Source organism: Phacochoerus africanus, chromosome 5 (genome assembly GCF_016906955.1).
Source record: "Phacochoerus africanus isolate WHEZ1 chromosome 5, ROS_Pafr_v1, whole genome shotgun sequence".
Taxonomy (NCBI): Eukaryota; Metazoa; Chordata; class Mammalia; order Artiodactyla; family Suidae; genus Phacochoerus; species Phacochoerus africanus.
Genome location: NC_062548.1, coordinates 28,915,213 through 28,933,752, shown reverse-complemented (window position 1 = coordinate 28,933,752; position 18,540 = coordinate 28,915,213). Strand labels below are relative to the sequence as shown.

General features: G+C 38.9%; 1 protein-coding gene across 1 annotated transcript in view; it reads right to left on the bottom strand.

The window, feature by feature from the left end:
- The window catches only part of DNAH3 (dynein axonemal heavy chain 3), a 216,575-nt gene that overhangs the window by 107,271 nt on the left and 90,764 nt on the right, over positions 1-18,540 (bottom strand). The window contains exons 37-39 of the mRNA XM_047780346.1: positions 18,054-18,295; positions 15,001-15,101; positions 5,563-5,668 (exon numbers count right to left, since the gene is read on the bottom strand). Of these exons, the coding sequence (XP_047636302.1) occupies positions 5,563-5,668; positions 15,001-15,101; positions 18,054-18,295 (449 nt within the window). The remainder of the gene's footprint in view (positions 1-5,562; positions 5,669-15,000; positions 15,102-18,053; positions 18,296-18,540) is intronic.

Here is an 18,540-nt window from a genome sequence, read left to right as displayed (position 1 = left end):
TGTACAAGCCAGAAGGGAGCAGCGAAATATATTTGCGGTGATGAAGAGCAGGCGCCTAGAACCAAGAATACTCTACCCAGCAAAGCTCTCATTCAGATCTGATGGAGAGATCAAAAGCTTCACAGACAAGCAAAAGCTAAGAGAATTCAGCACCTCCAACCCAGCTTACAACAACTAATAAAGGAACTTCTCTAAGTAGAAAAGGAAAAGCCACAATTAGAAACAAGAATATTAAAAATGAAAACGCTCACTGGTAAAGGCAAAGATAATTTAAAAGTAGGAAATCACCCATTGACAAATATGATATCTAAACTAGAAAGGATGAGAAAAAGAGAGAACAAATGCAGAACATTGAAAATGCACTTGAAATTAAGGAGACCAGTAAGATGAAACAATTCTGCGCACATATAGATGGATATATCAAAATATAAGGGGATCCACTAGTCAAATAATTATAATGGTCACACACATAAAAAAAGAAAAAACAAGCCAAATATAACACTAAAAATGGTCAGCAAATCACAAGAAAAGACAACAAAAAGAGGAAGGGAAGAAAAAAGACCCAAAATAGCAATCCCCACCAATTTTTTTAAGTAAATGACAATAAATCCATACTTATCCATTATTACATTGAATGTCAATGGATTAAATGCTCCAACTAAAAGAAAAAGACCAGCTGAATGGATTCAAAAGCAAGACCCATACATATGCTGTCTAAAGAAGACCCACTTTAGATCTAAGGACATATACAGACTTAAAGTGAGGAAATGGAATAAAATATTACCTGCAAATGGAAATTATAGAAAAGCAGGAATAGCAATTCTCATATTAGACAAAATAGATTTTAAAATAAAGAAGGTCACAAGAGACAAGGAAGGACTTACATAATGATCAAAGGATCAATAAAAGAAGAACAAATAACAATTGTAAATATACATGCACCCAACATAGGAGCTGCACAATATATAAGGCAACTACTAACAGCCATAAAAGGGGAAATGGACAGTAACACAACAGTAGTGGGGGACTTTAACACTCCACTTGCAGCAATGGACAGATCATCCAGACAGAAAGTCAGCAAGGGAACACAGGCCTTACATGATGCACTGGACCAAACAGACTTAACTGATATCTATAGAACTTTTCACTCCAAAGTAGCAGAATAAAGTTCTTTTCAAGTGCACATGGAACGTTCTCCTGGGTAGATCACATCCTGGGCCACAGATCAAGCCTCAATAAATTTTTAAAAATTGAAATTATTTCAAGCATTTTCTCCATTCACAATGCTATGAGACTAGAAATAAACTACAAGAAAAAAACAGCAAAAAACACAAACTCTTGGAAGCTAAACAATATGCTACTAAATAACCAAAGGATCATTGAAGAAATCAAAGAGGAAATTAAAAGATACACAGGGACAAATGACAATGAAGATACAATAATCCAAAACCTATGAGACACAGTAAAAGCAGTTCATAGAGGGAAGTTTACAGCAATACAATCTTATCTCAGGAAAGAAGAAAAAAATCCAAATAATCAACCTAACCTTATACCCTAAACATCTAGAGAAGGAAGAACAGACAAAGCCAAAAATTAGTAGAATGAAAGAAATAGTAAACATTAGAGCAGAAATTAACAACAGCAATAAAGAAAACAGTGGAGAGGATCAATGAAACCAAAAGTTGGTTCTTTGAAAAGATCAACAAAATTGATAAACCATTAGCTAGACTTATTAAGAAAAAAGGGGAGAGGGTTCAAATCAATAAGATTAGAAATGAAAAAGAAGTTACAACTGATACTCAGAAATACAAAAGATCATGAGAGACTACTATGAACAACTGTATGCCAATAAAATGGACAACCTAGAAGAAATGGAACAGGAAGAAATTGAAAATGTGAATACACCAATCACAAGCACTGAAGTTGAAAACGTGATTTAAAAACTTCCAAACTGGAGTTCCTGTCGTGGCTCAGTGGTTAACAAATCCGACCGGGAACCATAGGGTTGTGGGTTCAATCTCTGGATTTGCTCAGTGGGTTAAGGATCTGGTGTTGCCGTGAGCTGTGGTGTAGGTCGCAGACATGGCTTGGATCCCGCGATGCTGTGGCTCTGGTGTAGGCCGTCAGCTACAGCTCCAATTCGACCCCTAGCCTGGGAACCTTCATATGCCACAGGTGCGGCCCCAAAAAGACAAACAAACGAACAAACAAGCAAAAAACCCCCCAAAACAACAAAACAAAACAAAAAACCTTCCAAAAAACAAAAGTCCAGGACCTGATGCTTCACAGCTGAGTTCTACTAAACATTCAGAGAAGAGTTAACACCTCTTCCAAAACTTTTCAAGAAAATTTCAAAGGAACACTCCCAAGCTCATTCTATGAAAACACCATCACACTGATAGCCAAACCAGACAAAGATACCACAAAAAAAGAAAATTACAGTCCAATATCAGTGATGAACATAGATGCAAAAATCTTCAACAAAATATTAGCAAACCACCTACAAATACACATTAAAAAGATCATATACCATGATCAGGTAGGATTTATCCCAGGGATGCTAGAATTCTTCAATACCCATAAATCTATCAGTGTGATGCACCACATCAACAAATTGAAAAATAAAAACCATATGGTCATAGATGCAGAAAAAACTTTTGACAAAATCCAACACCTATTCCTGATAAAAACAACAACAACAACAAAAACACCTCTCCAGAGAGTGGGCATAGAGGGGAATTACCTCAGTATAATAAAAGCCAATTATGACAAACCCACAGCTAACAACATTCTCAACAGTGAAAAAATGAAAGCATTTCCACTAAGATCAGGAATAAGACAAGGATGTCCTCTTTCACCAATGTTCGTTAACATGGTCTTAGAAGTCCTAGCCATGGCAGTCAGAGAAGAAAAAGAAATAAAAGGAGTCCAAATTGGAAAAGAAGAAGTAAAACTATCACTGTTTGCAGATGACATGATTCTATACCTAGAAAATCCTAAAGACACTACCAGAAAACTATTAGAGCTCATTAATGAATTTGATAAAGTCACAGGATACAAAATTAATACACAGAAATTGACTGCATTTCTATATACTAAAATGAAAGATCAGAAAGATAAATTTGGGAAACAATCCCATTTACCACTGCATCAAAAAGAATAAAATAACTAGGAATAAACCTATCTAAAGAGACAAAAGACCTATACTCTGAGAACTATAAGACACTGAAAGAAATCAAAGACACAAATTGATAAAAAAAATGTACCATTCTCTTGGATTGGAAGAATCAATATAGTCAAAATGACAGTACTACCTAAAGCAATCTACAGATTTAATACACTTCCTCCTATCAAATTACCAATGACATTCTTTACAGAACTAGAACAAAGTATTTTAACATTTGTATGGAAACACAAAAGACCTCAAATAGCCAAAGAAAAAATGGGACTGGAGGAGTCAGGCTCCCTGACTTCAGACTCTGCTACAAAGCTACAGTCATTAAGATGGTAGGATATTGGAAGAAAAACAGAAATACAGATCAATGGAACAGGATAGAAAAGCCCAGAAATAAACCCAAACAACCTATGGTCAATTATTCTATGACAAAGGAGGCAAGAACATACAGGGGAGGAAAGACAGTCTCTTCCGTAAATGGTGCTGGGAAAACTGGACAACTGCATGTAAGAGACTGAAATTAGAACACCGTCTAACACCATACACAAAAATAAACTCAAAATGTATTAAAGACCTCAATGTAAGGCCAGACACTATAAGACTCCTAGATGAAAACATAGGCAGAATGTACTTTGACATAAATCATAGCAACATCTTGTTTGATCCATCTCCTAGAAGAAACACAATAAAGACACAAAGAAACCAATGGGATCTAATTAAACTCAAAAGCTTCTGCCCAGAAAAGGAAATCATTAAAAAAACAAAAAGACAACCCACAGAATGGGAAAAAATTTGTGCAAATGACTCAACCGACAAAGGTTTAATCTCTAAAATATACAAATGACACATACAACTGAACAACAAAACAATACAATGCAATTGAGAAATGGACAAAAGACCTAAATAGGCATTTCACAAAAGAAGACATGATGAGGTTGGAGAGGCAGGCTGGGTGAAACTGGTCTAAGAGATCCAAATAAAAAAGTCAGACTGTGCTAAGGACGTTGGGAAATCCCTGAAGACTGCCTGTGCATGTGTAGACTGGTCTCTAACTGTGTGTGGACATGGGTCTGTATAAAATTTTTTTTTTTTTTTTTTGCTTTTTAGGGCTGCACACACGGCATACGGAAGTTCCCAGGCTAGTGGTTGAATTGGAGCTACAGCTGCCGGCCTATGCCACAGCCACAGCAACTGGGATCCGAGCCACATCTGCGACCTACACCACAACTTACAGCAATGCCAGACCCTTAACCCACTGAAAGAGGCCAGAGCTCGAACTTGCAACCTCATGGTTCCTAGTCAGATTTGTTTCTGCTGCGCCATGATGGAAACTCCATCTGTATAAATAAATACTCTCTCTATATATGTACATGTATGTAAATGTGACAGGAATGGGGTTGTCCTACACAGTTCCCCAGAGTATTTCCACAGTAGGAAAAGAACCCAACTCAGATCCTTCTTGGTTTCTTTTTTTTTTTCTTTTCCTTCTTTTCTTTTTTCTTCTTTTTTTTTTTTGTTTTGTTTTGTTTTGTCTTTTTAGGGCTGCACCTGTGGCATATGGACATCCTCAGGCTAGGGGTCGAATTGGAGCTGCAGCTGCCGGCCTACACCACAGCTATAGCAACACCAGATCCAAGCCACATCTGCCACCTATACCACAGCTCGTGGCACCGTCGGATCGCTGACCCACCGAGTGAGGCTAGCGATTGAACCTGCATCGTCATGGATATTAGTCAGATTGTTTCCACTGTGCCACAATGGGAACTTCCTTCTTGGTTTCTTCAGTGGGAAACTTTCCTAGGGAACCCTGCTAATGAAAGAAATACCACAGGCACTGGTTTTCCCTTCCTGCTTCCCTAGTTTTCATGTGTATTCACCTCTTTTAGGAAGAGAAGAAGGAAAAGGACCCACTTAGTAGCTGCATTAAGAGAATTTCTACCTGGTTCTGGCTCCCTGAAGGGAGGTATGGAGTCTCGGTTACAGGGGTGGGAAGTGGCAATGATGAGAGGAACACAGGTCTTTCTAATCTGGTCCATCTCTAAAGCAACTTCCAGAGATATTTCTGATAGCAGACAATGGGGAAAGGGGTGACATTTCAGTCATCATACAAAATGTTTCTCAAGCACCAGAATTCTCCACTGGGGAGCCAAGGAGTAATGGAGAAGGTGGAAGAGAAAGCAGAAATTGACTGTACAATCCCATCCCCACCGCATGGAGAAGAAAGTCAGAAAAATGGCAGGCAGCCAGGAAGCAAGACAACTGGGGACAAGGAATTTCCTGCCCCTTCTTGCTTCCTGTAATTATGAACATGAAAATGGTCCTAGAAGGCCTTTGAGATGAGGAGATTCAGGAGAGGGACAGGAAGGAAAGGGATCAGATGGTCTCACCAATTCCTTGTGTTCCTCTGTGAGACTGGAAGGCAGGGTGTCCATGTATGAATCCTTCAGAGGCTTCCAGCCTAGCTGATGGGGCTCCATGTAGATCATCCCACACCTGTCAAACACAAACAGAGGACCTGTTAGGTCCACATCTGGCTCCCAAACACATAGGGGTGAGGTAAATACAGGCAGTCATGGTAAGGCAAGGGGCTGGAGCTTGGGTCAGGGCACAGACCCTTACCAGTTCCAGGTCAAAGGAAACATATACAGATTTTGCCAGGAAAAGGTGGAGACCAGTGGGTCTTGAGAAGCAGAGACCTGGATTCAAATCCTAGCCCTCGATCCTACTCATAAGTGACTTTGAGTGAATTTCTCTACTGTCTCTGAACTTCTGTGTCCTTGTCTATAAATTGAAGAATATAAAAAAATATGTAGTTCATAAGGCTGCTGTTGTTAAATAAAATGCGAATAAAAAGTTTTAGCACCATGCTTAGCACATAGAAAACTCTTTTATTATTACCATAACATTAGCGCATTCCAATATACCGACTTGCAACATTTTCCTTAGCAATTTTTCCCATTCTGTTACAGCCAAGCCCTCTCTTCTTTGCTACTAACACTGGCTACCATTTATTGAGCTAAGCCTTAATGGCCTTCATCTCTAAATATCCCTCTTTATGGTCTATGTTTTAGACATGAGGAGACTAGCTGAGAGAGGCTAAGTGACTCAGAAGAGACCCAAGTGGGTCTCACTTACCATGGGCTCTTTCTAATCCCTTACATTGCCTTTGGGAATGTGGGTTGATTTTATTTTATGTTTTTTGGAATGCGGGCACATGATCATATTATTTGTTATACTTGACACACTTAACATTTAGCCCATGCATGGCTTTTCTGAGCTGTCTTCAAAAATGTAATAAGTGCCTATGAGCCCAAAACCCAGACAAAAGCTAGGGTCTTGTCAATAAACTTCATCTAACCATATCCTATCTCTTATATGATCCCCCTGGCTTTCCCCACCTGAGGTTACACAGTATCTTGAATCTCATGCTCAACTGAGATATATATATATAGTTATTTTTAATAATTTAAAAGGGGATTACTATGCTTTATCGAATATTTCAGGCTTAATTTTATACATAATATTGTAAAGATTTTTGTCTTTAATTTTACTAAGATTTACTCATATAGTTGGCTTGTCAGTACGATTCATTTATTTTGAATGACATAAATACTACAAGATGTGATTTTATTACACTTTAAAAAATTATTATAGTTGATTTACAACATTCTGTCAATTTGTGCTGTACAGCAAAGTGACCCAGTCACACATATATACACTCTTCTTCACATTATCTTCCAACATGTTCTATCACAAGTCATTGGATATAACTGTGCTATACAACAAGATCTCATTGCTTATTCATTCTCAATGTAATAGTTTACATTTATTAAACCCAAACTCTCATTACATCCCACTCCCTCTCCCTCCTCCTTGGAAACCACAAGTCTTCTCTCCATGTCTGTGAGACTGTTTCTGTTCTCTGGGTATGTTCATCTGTGCCATATTTTAGACTCCACATACAAGTGATATTATATGGTGTTTTTCTTGCTCTTTCTGACTTACTTCACTTGGTATGAGAGTCTCTAATTCCATTCATGTTGTTGCAAATGGCATTATTTTGTTCTTTTTTATGGCTGAGTAGCAATATTCCATTGTGTGTATGTACATCTTAATCCATTCATCTGTCAATGGACATTTAGGTTGTTTCCATGTCTTGGCTATTTTGAATAGTGCTGTAGTGAACATAGGGGTGCATGTACCTTTTTCAGTGAAGGTTTGGTACGGGTATACGCCCAGGAGTGGGATTGCTGGGTCATGTGGTAGTTTTATTTTTAGTTTTCTGACGAACCTCCACAGTCTTTTCCACAGTAGTTGTACCAATTTACATTTGCACCAACAGTGAAGGAGGGTTCCCTTCTTTCCACACCCACTCCAGCATTTGTTATTTGTAGTCTTATTAATGATAGCCATTCTGACCGGTGTAAGATGTTAATTATTACAGTTTCGATTTGCATCTCTCTAATAATTACGGATGTTGAACATTTTTCTCATGTGCCTATTGGCTATCCATATGTTTTCTTTGGAGAAATGTCTATTTACATCTTTGGGTTATGAAATGGGTTATGAAAAACAATCCATTTTTCAATTGGGTTGTTTGTTTGTTTTTTTTTTTTTTTTTGCTGTTGAGTTGTATCAGTTGTTTGTACATTGTGGAAATTAAGACCTTGTCAGTAGCATCATTTGCAGCTATTTTCTCCCATTCTGTAGGTTGTCCTTTTATTTTTTTGTGGCTTCCTTCATTGTGCAAAAACTTGTAAGTTTGATTAGGTCCCATTGGTTTATTTTTGTTTTTATTTCTGTTGACTTGGAGACTGACCAAAGAAAACATCTGTATGGATGACGTCAGAGAATGTTTTGCCTATGTTCTCTTCTAGGAGTTTGATAGTGTCTTTTCTTGTGTTTAAGTCTTTAAGCCATTTTGAGTTTATTTTTGTGTGTGGTGTTAAGGTGTGTTCTAGTTTCATTGATTTACATGCAGCTGTCCAGTTTTCCCAGCACCATTTGCTGAAGAGACTTTTTCTCATTTTATATTCTTGCCTCCTTGTCAAAGATGAATTGTCAATAGGTGTCTGAGTTTATTTCTGGGCTCTGTATTCTGTTTCATTTGTCTATGTGTCTGCTTTTGTACAAGTACCACACTGTCTTGATAACTGTAGCTCTGAATTACTGTCTGAAGTCTGGGAGAGTTATGCCTCCTGCTTGTCTTTTTTTCCCTCAAGATTGCTTTGGCAATTCTGGGTCTTTAGTGGTTCCATATAAATTTTTGGACTGTTTGTTCTAGTTCTGTGAAAAATATTATGGGTAACTTGATAGGGATCACATTAAGTCTCTAGATTGCTTTGGGTAGTATGGCCATTTTAATGATATTAATTCTTCTGATCCAGGAGCATGGGATATCTTTCCATTTCTTTTAATCCTCTTTAATTTCATTGATTAATGTTTTATAGTTCTCAGCATATAAATCATTCACTTCCTTGGTCAGGATTATTCCTAGGTATTTAATTTTGGGGGGTATAATCTTAAAAGTTATTGGTTTTTTTATATTCCTTCTGATATTTCATTGTTAGTGTACAGAAATGCAACCAATTTCTCAATTAAGTTAATTTTGTAACTGGCTACTTTGCTGAATTCATTGATCAGTTCAACTAGGTTTTGTGTGGAGTCCTTAGGATTTTCAATATATAGTCATCATGTCATCTGCATGTAATGACAATTTTATGTCTTCTCTTCCAATTTGGATACCTTTTATTTCTTTTGTTTGTCTACTTCCAGTGGCTAGAACCTCCAATACTATGTTGAATAAAAGTGGTAAGAGCAGGCATTCTTGTCTTGTTCCAGATTTTAGCAGGAAGGCTTTCAGCTTTTCTCTGTTGAGTATTATATTGGCTGTGGGTTTGTCATAAATGGTTTTTATTATGTTAAGGTATGTTCCCTCTATACGCACTTTGGTAAGAGTTTTTATCACGAGAGGATGTTGGATTTTGTCGAATGCTTTCCCTGCATCTACTGGGATGCTCATGTGTTTTTTTACTTTTTTTTGGTTAATGTAGTGTATGATGTTGATTGATTCGTATATGTCGAATCATCCTTGTGAACATGGAATCAATCTCACTTGGTCGTGGTGTATGATCTCTTTTATGTCTCATTGGATTTGGTTGGCTAAATTTTTTTTGAGAATTTTTGCATCTATAGTAATAAAAAATATTGGCCTATAATTTTCTTTTTTGGTAGTATCTTTGTCCAGTTTTGGTATTAGGATGATGGTGGCTTCATAGAATGTCTTTGGGAGTATTCCTTCTATCTTTTGGAAATTTTAAGAAGGATGGGTATAAATTCTTCTTTGTATGTTTGGTAAAATTTGCCTGTGAAGCCACCTAGTCCTAGGTTTTTGTTTGTAGGGAGTGTTTTTATTACATATTCAATTTCATTTTTAGTGATGGGTCTGTTTAAATGATCTATTTCTTCTTGATTCAGTTTTGGTGGCCTGTATGGCTCTAGAAAGCTGTCCATTTCTTCCAGATTGTCAAATTTGTTGGCATATAATTGTTCGTAGTATTCTCTTATGGTTTTTTGTATTTCTGCAGCTTCTGTTGAGATTTCTCCCTTTTCATTTATTTATTATTATTATTTTTTGGCTTTTTGCCTTTCCTAGGGCCGCTCCCGCGGCATATGGAGGTTCCAGGGTAGGGGTCTAATTGGAGCTGTAGCTGCCAGCCTTTGCCACAGCCACAGCAACGTGGGATCTGAGCTGCGTCTGTGACCTACACCACAGCTCACGGCCATGCCAGATCCTTAACCCACTGAGCAAGGCCAGGGATCGAACCTGCAACCTCATGGTTCCTAGTCAGATTCATTAACCACTGTGCCACAACGGGAACTCCATTTTTATTTATTTTGTTTATTTGGGTTCTCTTTCCCTTCTTCTTGGTGAGTCTGGCCAGAGGCTTTTCAATTTTGTTTACCCTTTCAAAGAACCAGCTCTTAGTTTTATTGATTTTTTTCTATTGTATTTTGAATCTCTATTTTTATTGATTTCCTCTCTGATCTTTATGATTTCCTTACTTCTGCTGACTTTAGGGATTCTTTGTTCTTCTTTTTCTAATTCCTTTAGGTGGTAGGTTAAGTTGTTGATTTGAGAGTTTTCTTCTTTTTTTGAGGAAGGCTTGTATCACTATAAACTTTCCTCTAAGAACTGCTTTTGCAGCATCCTATAGATTTTTGAATGGTTATGCTTTTGTGTTTTCATGTCATTTGTCTTGAGGCTTTTAAAAAATTTTTACTTACTTCTTATTTTTATTTTTTAGGGCCACACATGTGGCATACAGAAATTCCTGGACTAGGGGTAGAATTGGAACTTCTATGCCACAGCTACAGCAGTACCAGATCCAAACCATGTTTGAAACAACACCACAGCTCATGGCAACACTAGATCCTTTAACCCACTGAGAGAGGCCAGTGGCCACTGAGAGGCCCTGTTTTTCCTCATGGATACAAGTTGTGTTTTTAACCCGCTGAGCCATGATGGGAACTCCTTGAGGTATTTTAATTTCCCTTTTGATTTCCTTGTTTACCCACTGGTTTTTTAGTAGCATTTTGTTTAGTCCCCATGTAGTCAGTTTTTTCTCATTTTTTTTCCTGTGGTTGATTTCTAGTTTCATGCCATTGTGGTCAGAGAGGTTGCCTGAAATAATTTCTATACTCTTAAATTTGTTAAGGTTTGTTTTGTGCCCCAATATGTCATCAATCTTTGAGAATGTTCTATGCGCACTTGAAAAGAATGTCTATTCTGGCTTTTTTGGATGTAATGACCTGAAAATATAAATTGCGTCTAATGGTTCTGTTGTGTCATTTAGGATCTCTGCTGCCTTATAATTTTCTTTCTAGAGGATCTGTCCTTTGATATGAGTGAGGTGTTAAGATCTCCTATTATATTGTATTCCCATCAATTTCTTCTTTCATGTCTGTTAGTATTTGTTGTATTTGGGTGCTCCTATATTAGGGGGAAATATACTGATAAGTATAATATCCTCTTCTTGAATTGATCCTTCTATCATTAAAAAGTGTCCTTCTTTGTCTTTCTTTATGGCCTTTTATTTATTTTTTATTTTTCTTGCTTTTAAAGGCTATACCCACTGCATATGGAAGTGCCCAGGCTAGGGGTCAAATTAGAGCTACAGCTGCCAGCCTCCACCACAGCCACAGAAACGCCAGATCCAAGTTATATCTTCAACCTACATCTCAGTTCGCAGCAATGCCAGATCCTTAACCCACTGAGAGAGACCAGGGATTGAACCCTCATCCTCATGGATACTAGTCAAATTTGTTTCCAGTGTGCCACAACAGGGATTTCCCTGGCCTTTGTTTTCAAGTCTATTTTGTCTGATATGAGTATTCCAACTCCCACTTTCCTATCATTTCCAATTGCATGAAATATCTTTCTCATCCTCTCACTTTCAATTTATGTGTGTCCTTTGCCCTAAGGTGAATCTCTTGTAGGCAGCATATTGTAGGCTCTTGTTTTTTTATTCAGTCATTTTGTCTTCTGGCTAGAGCTTTCATTCCATTGATATTTAAGGTAATTGCTGATAAATAGGTATTTACTGTCATTTTAAACCTTGTTTTCCAGTTGATCCTACATTTCTTCTTTGTTCCTTTCTTTTTTTTTTTGGTTGGATGATTTCCTTTTTTTTATGCTTGTGAATGTAATTTTATGCTTGTGAATATAAGTTTTTTTGTGAATGCAATTTTTGGTTTTGATTTGTGCTTGCCCTGTTTTTCAAGTATGTTAAGCCCTCCCTGTATCTGCTTGTTTTAGCCTGCAGTCATATAGGCTTAAACACATTCTAAAAAAAAAGAAAGAAAAAAATCTAGATTTTTCTTGCTTTACTTTCCCACATTTAATGATTTTGATGTCCGTTTTTACATGTTCACGTTTTCTTTTTTCTGTTCTTTTGTTTACTGTTGCTTTTACAAATAGTTTTTTTTTTCTTTTAGATCTGTATACTGGCTTAAGTGATTACTTTCCAATTATGAATTCCTCCTATATCTTCTTACTTCTTCCCTATTTAGAGGAGACCTTTCAGTATTTCCTTTAGAATGGATTTAGTATTGCTGTATTCTTTTAGTTTTTGTTTGTTGGAGAAATTCTTTATTTCCCCTTCTATTTTAAATGATAATCTTCCTGGGGAGAGGATTCTAGGCCATACATTTTTTCCCTTTTGGATCTTTGAATATATCCTGCCACTCTTTTCTGGCCTGTAGTGTTTTTGAGGAGAAATCTGTTGATAGCCTTATGGGGGTTCCCTTATAATTAACTGTTTTTCTCCTGTTGCCTTTAAAATCCTCTCTTTAACTTTTGCCATTTTTATTGTAATATGTCTTGGTGTGGGCCTGGTTGGGATTAACTTGTTTGGGGCCCTCTGTGCTTCCCATATCTTGATATCTGTTTCCTGTAGATTTGAAAAGTTTTCATCCATAATTTCTTCAAATATATTTTCAATCTCCTTTTCTTTTTCTTCTCCTTCTGGAATCCCTATTATGTGTAGGTTGGCCCATTTTATATTATTCCATAGATATCTTATATTGCTTTCATGTTGTTTCATTTGGTTTGCTGTCCTGGTTGTGTGATTTCCATTATTCTATCTTCTAAGTCACTTATTCCTTCCTCTGCATTATTCATTCTGCTCTTCAATGCCTTTAAATCAGTTTGCATCCCTGCAAATGAATTTTAACTTTTCTTGACTCCTCCTTATATTTTCTAGTTCTTTTCTAAAGTAATCTGCATTACTGTTCATATCCACTCTTTCCGTATTTTCATTATCTCCTTTTTGACTTTGGTGTCTGTTAGACTGTAGAGGTGTGTTTCATTGTTTGCTCCTTCAGGGGAATTCTCCTTTTCTTTCAACTGGGAGTGGACTCTGAACTTCTTCATTTTGCTTATTTTTCTTATTCTATAGTCTTGGAGGGCTATTTATATGCAAGAGTGCTCCTGGGTAGTTTGTGAGGGCTTATTATTATTATTTTGGCTTGAGGGCCACTTTTGGTTTGGATCTTTCCTCAGTGTGTGCAAGCTGTTATCCCCTTGATAGGTGGTGTGCTGGTGTATGGCCTGCACTTACTTCCAGGAAGATGGAGGCAATAAGCATGGCCTGGAGCCACTGCCTAGTGGCAAGGACCCACAGGGAGGTGGTATAGGGTGCTCCTGGTTGCAGAGGTGGCAGTGACTCTCAAGGAGGTTCAGGCATCATCAAGAGCCTTTAGCAGAAGTAACAGCAGAGTGTATGTGTTCCCAGGGGAGTGAGGGCAATGGGTGGTGCTTGGTTGCAGTGCCCTCCTCAGGGGTGATCCCTGAGACGACTGGGGCCATAGGCAGTGCTTCTTTATGAATTCCTAGTGGTGGAAGGCTGCTCCCACCTCTGGAGTCTGAGATGGCTCTGGTGGTTTGTCCCTACTACCTATATATCATCTGCATGAGGCACCTCACTGCCTGAGAGCCTATGGAAGAGGTGATCTACTGCCTGAGAACCTGTGTGTGTGCGCAGAGAAAGATAGTCCTATGATGGATCCAACCCTCTTCCTCTTACCCTTCCTGACAATGGTGCCTTGCCCCTCCTGTGGGCCCAGGCCTCCTCCCCCAACCATCTTGGCTGTGACACTCCACTCCCCAGCCCATGGCATACTGCTCCCTAGTCACTTAGGCTGTCTCCACACAGCCAACCCTAGGTCTCTTTCTGGAACTGACCTCTGAAGCCTGAGTCTCAGTACCCAGCCCCCAAATGTCTCAGGTTGTGGTGTCCGAGGAGATAGTACCAATGGTCTGTGTGGCTCCTTTTCTGCTTTGCCCTCCTCAGTCAGTCTGGCTGTGTTTTTTTCAGAGGCTGATCTCCCCATCATTTAGGTGGCCTCCCAGGGTATGGGTTCTTTTTCTCTTTCACAGTCTCAGGAGTGCTGGTCCCATCCTGATTCATTTTTTTTCCTATCTTCTCTCTCTTTTTTCACTTTTGTTCAACCCAGTTATGTAGAGGGTTTCTTGCTCTTTTTGGCAGTTTAAGGTCTTCTGCCAATGTTCAGTGGATGTTTTATGCCAATCATTTTACATGTAGATAGTTTTTTTTTTTTTGATGTGTTTGTGGGAGAAGGTGAGAGCCCTGTCTTACTCCTCTGCCATCTTGATCCCACCTTAGTTTTTTTTTTTTTTTTTAAGGCAGCACCTGTGCCATATGGAAATTCCTTGGCTAGGGGCAGAATCAGAGCTACAGCTGCAGGCCTAGGCCACAGCAACACCGGATCCAAGCTGCATTTGCATGCTATGCCACAGCTTGTGGCAACATCAGATCCTTAACTCACTGTGCGAGGCCAGGGATTGAAGCCACGTCCTCATGGATGCTACATTGGGTTCTTAATCCACTGAACCACACTGGGAACTCCTATACTTTTTAATTCACTTCTGTTCAAGGGCATTTGGGTTGTTTCTAAGTATTTGTTATTATGAATTACATGCACTATGAAGATTCTGGTACTTGTCTCTTATTGTACATGGGCAAAAGTTTCTTTTCGGTGTGTACTTAGAATTTCTGGGTCATGAAGCATATGAAGGTTCAATTTTAGGAGATAATATAAAACTCTTTCCAGAATACTTCCCTGATTTTAGACCCCTCTCAGCAAGGTGGATTGAGGACTGCTTTTACAACAAATCTAATTGACAAGCAATGTAGGTATTCTGCTAGAACTTAGTCACATCTGTGGATATTTAAAGCTTTCCCTCCTATCAGGGTTAGTGAGGTCACACCTTCCCTCTGGGGGCCCCATGCCAGCTGACTGACCTGCTCACAGTGGCTGGGGAGGCCTGCTCCAGGTCAGCTGGTTCGAAGATCAGACTCATCTTGGAGCTCATCTGGATAATCTCTCCACTCATCAAACACAGCTGAAAGTACAAAGCAGAGGGGTGAAGGGCAGCAAAGAGGTTAAGGTTCATCTGCACGTGAAAAGCCTCAGTGGAGACAGAGATGCTTTGAATTCATTCAACAGATATTTCTTGCATATCTGTTATGTGTCAGGCCCTATGCTAGTTGCATAGAATAAAACAGACAAAAATCCCTGTCCTCTTGAGGTCTGCATTCTGATAGGAGGAGATAGGTAGTCAGAAAAATATATACAATGATGAAAGTGCTTCAGAAAAAATAAAGTAGAAGAGGAACTGGAGAGAATACTATGTCTAGTGAGCTATCATATTAAATAGGGAGGTCAGGAGTTCCCGTTGTGGCCCAGTGGTTAACAAATCCGACTAGGAACCATGAGGTTGTGGGTTCGATCCCTGGCCTTGCTCAGTGGGTTGACGATCCGGCATTGCCATGAGCTGTGGTGTAGGTCGCAGACTTGGCTCGGATCCCGTGTTGCTGTGGCTCTGGCGTAGGCCGGTGGCTACAGCTCCGATTCAACCCCTAGCCTGGGAACCTCCATATGCTGCGGGAGCGGCCCTAGAAAAGGCAAAAAGGCAATAAATAAATAAATAAGGTCAGAGAACCACTGAGTTGCAGCCTTAGATGAAGATTCTAGAAATTATTAGATTACAGCAAGTTTTATGGTTCCTTCCTCAGGCTTGCAACTTTATTGCAAACTCCCATTATCTTCTATTTGTACAAGTTTCTCACAAAGACTCCTTTTGGAATCTCGCATAGACTGGTCTGGGGTTAGACTGACAAGAGTATCTACACAAATCCTTTTTGGAATGGAAGGAAAGACCATCAGAAGTTCTAGTGTTGAGCAGGCACATCCCTGTAGAAAGTAGTGCAAACACACATGAAAGTTTCTGAGTATATACACTAAGTCTGTGGTGCTGCTTCTCATTTCCAACACGGATTAAAGTGAGATGTTTAAGTCATGAGATGGCCTGAGGGCTTGGTCTCTTGGGGAAAAGAGAAAACTCTATCGCTCCCTGCTTCTCATCCTAAGTCGTGGTTTAAAAAGTTCCTTGTATATTACCAGGCCCACATGAAACACATCTGGAAACAGCTGTGATGGGACTGACACAACTAGCAGTGTCATCTCTGGATAACAAGAAAAGGAAAATAGTCTCATACCTCTGACCATAGTTTGATTTCGTCTAAAGCTGAGAGGAGCTATCAGGAAATGCACTGATTATGACTCTATATTTCTAATCCAAGACCAACCAATGCATTTGTACAATTAGTGTATATTACATAGTCCATATCATGTAATAAAACAATTCTATTTTTATTATGTTATATAATCAAACTTATGCATAAGCTATAATCAGTATATGTGTATAATTTGGATAATTAGGCCTCTCATTGTTGAGCATGACTCAGTCTTGTTAAATTTAAATGCAGTATGAAAATACATTTCAATTTGATAATGATGTACATTCAGTACAACTCTTCCCTGAAATGGTGATAAGTATTATTTTATTTTAATTTTAACACACTTTCTACATGCCAGGCACTATTATAAGTTGTTTGAAAAATATATATATATTTTGTCTTTTTGTCATTTTTTTAGGGCACACCCGTGGCATATGGAGCTTCCCAGGCTAGGGGTTGAATCAGAACTACGGCTACCAGCCAATGCCATAGCCACAGCAATGTGGGATCTGAGCCACGTCTGCAACCTACACCACAGCTCATGGCAAGGCGGGATCCTTAATTCACTGAGTGAGGCCAGAAATCAAACCTGCAACGTCATGGTTCCTAGTCAGATTTATCTGCACCATGACGGGAACTTCTGAAAATATTAACTTACCTAATCTTCCTAACAACATAGTGATGCAGACACTATCACCCTCATTTACAGATGATCAAACTGAGGCATAGATAGGCCAAATAGCTCGCCTGAGATTACACAGCTCAGTGGGAGGACTGGATGTGAACCTAGGCTTCAGAATCTAAGCTCTTTAACTACGACACTTACTGTGGCAGAATACATTTTCTAAAGACTACTGCAACAGTATCTCCTATCCCACATGCACTTTTGCAATGTGACCTTGCCTACTTCCATCAAGAAGTGGAGTCTATTTCTTCACCCCTTTGAACCTGGACAGGGTTGTGACTTCTTTGATCAATAGAATTCAGACAAAGAGATGCTGTGCCAGTTCCAAGCATAGCGCCTAAGTTCCTGAGAATTTTCATTTCCTGCCTCTTGCAAATCGACCACTCTGTAAGATGTGTCACTACTCAGAGAGCAATAAATGAGAAGCCCAAGCTGTGTGGAGAGGCTGGAGGATAAGATGCTATTTGAGTGAAAAAGAGGCAGAGAGACAGAAACAGAGAGAGAATCACAGAGCGATAGATAGGTCAAGCAGGAATGAGCCCCCAAATACTGAGTGAAGAAGCTACTTTGGATGTGGCTGGGAATGTGTGCCTTAGCGGCCCCGCTGATGTCATGAGGATTAGCTGAGCCCACCTAAACCCTTCCAAAACTTATAATCCGCAGTACTGTTAGCAAAGTTTAGCTGCTAAGTATTAAGTTGGTTTGTTATACAGCAATAGGTAACCAAAACACGTCCCATATGTCAGGTACAGTGTATATACTATCTTATTTAATCATCAACCCCTCTAATATATTAATATGTGACTTGCCATATTAATATAACAGCTCAGTTGTAGAGCTAGTGGTCCAATCTGATGCCAGCACCAAGGCTTTTAACCACTATGCAACTGTGTCTCTAAACACACATAGCTTACCCACTATAAGTACAAACAAAAGTATGATTCATGAATTGCTAACTGTTACTTTCTTGTGGGGCATTGATGCTTAGTGTGATAAATGTATATATTATATAGTTTTGATCAATCACTCAGTTTAATAAAAAGAGTTTATATCCCATCCATGTAAAAGTGATATCAGACTTAGTAGGTACCTTTTTATTGTCATCCAGAACAGTGTTCATATTTTCAATCCAAACAGCATCCACTGGCCCATCAAATATAATCCATTTGCGATCATCAGATAAAGAAGATGCTTGCTCCCGGAAAGTATTGGCGAGGACACCATCTGTCCATTCGTGGCTCACTTGATCGAAGCACCCATACAGCTGCCCCATGGTGATGGCCTTGGGGTTAATGATCTGGTACTCCACAGCAAATTCCTCCATCTGCTTGGCTGGGCAAGAAGGTCCAACACAAATTACAAAGGTTCTGGTTTGACCAGAACATTAGACAAGAGATAATGCCATCTCAAAGACCAACCAATTTGTACCAATATGCCATCCATGGATAGTCCTTATAAAAATCTATACTCAGTTCATATAAAAATTGGGATATCTGAATAGGCAATGTCTTAAATTACTAGGCTTTTACAGCCATTAGTTTCCTACCATATTGTCTTCTAAGGCTCATTTCAAAGAG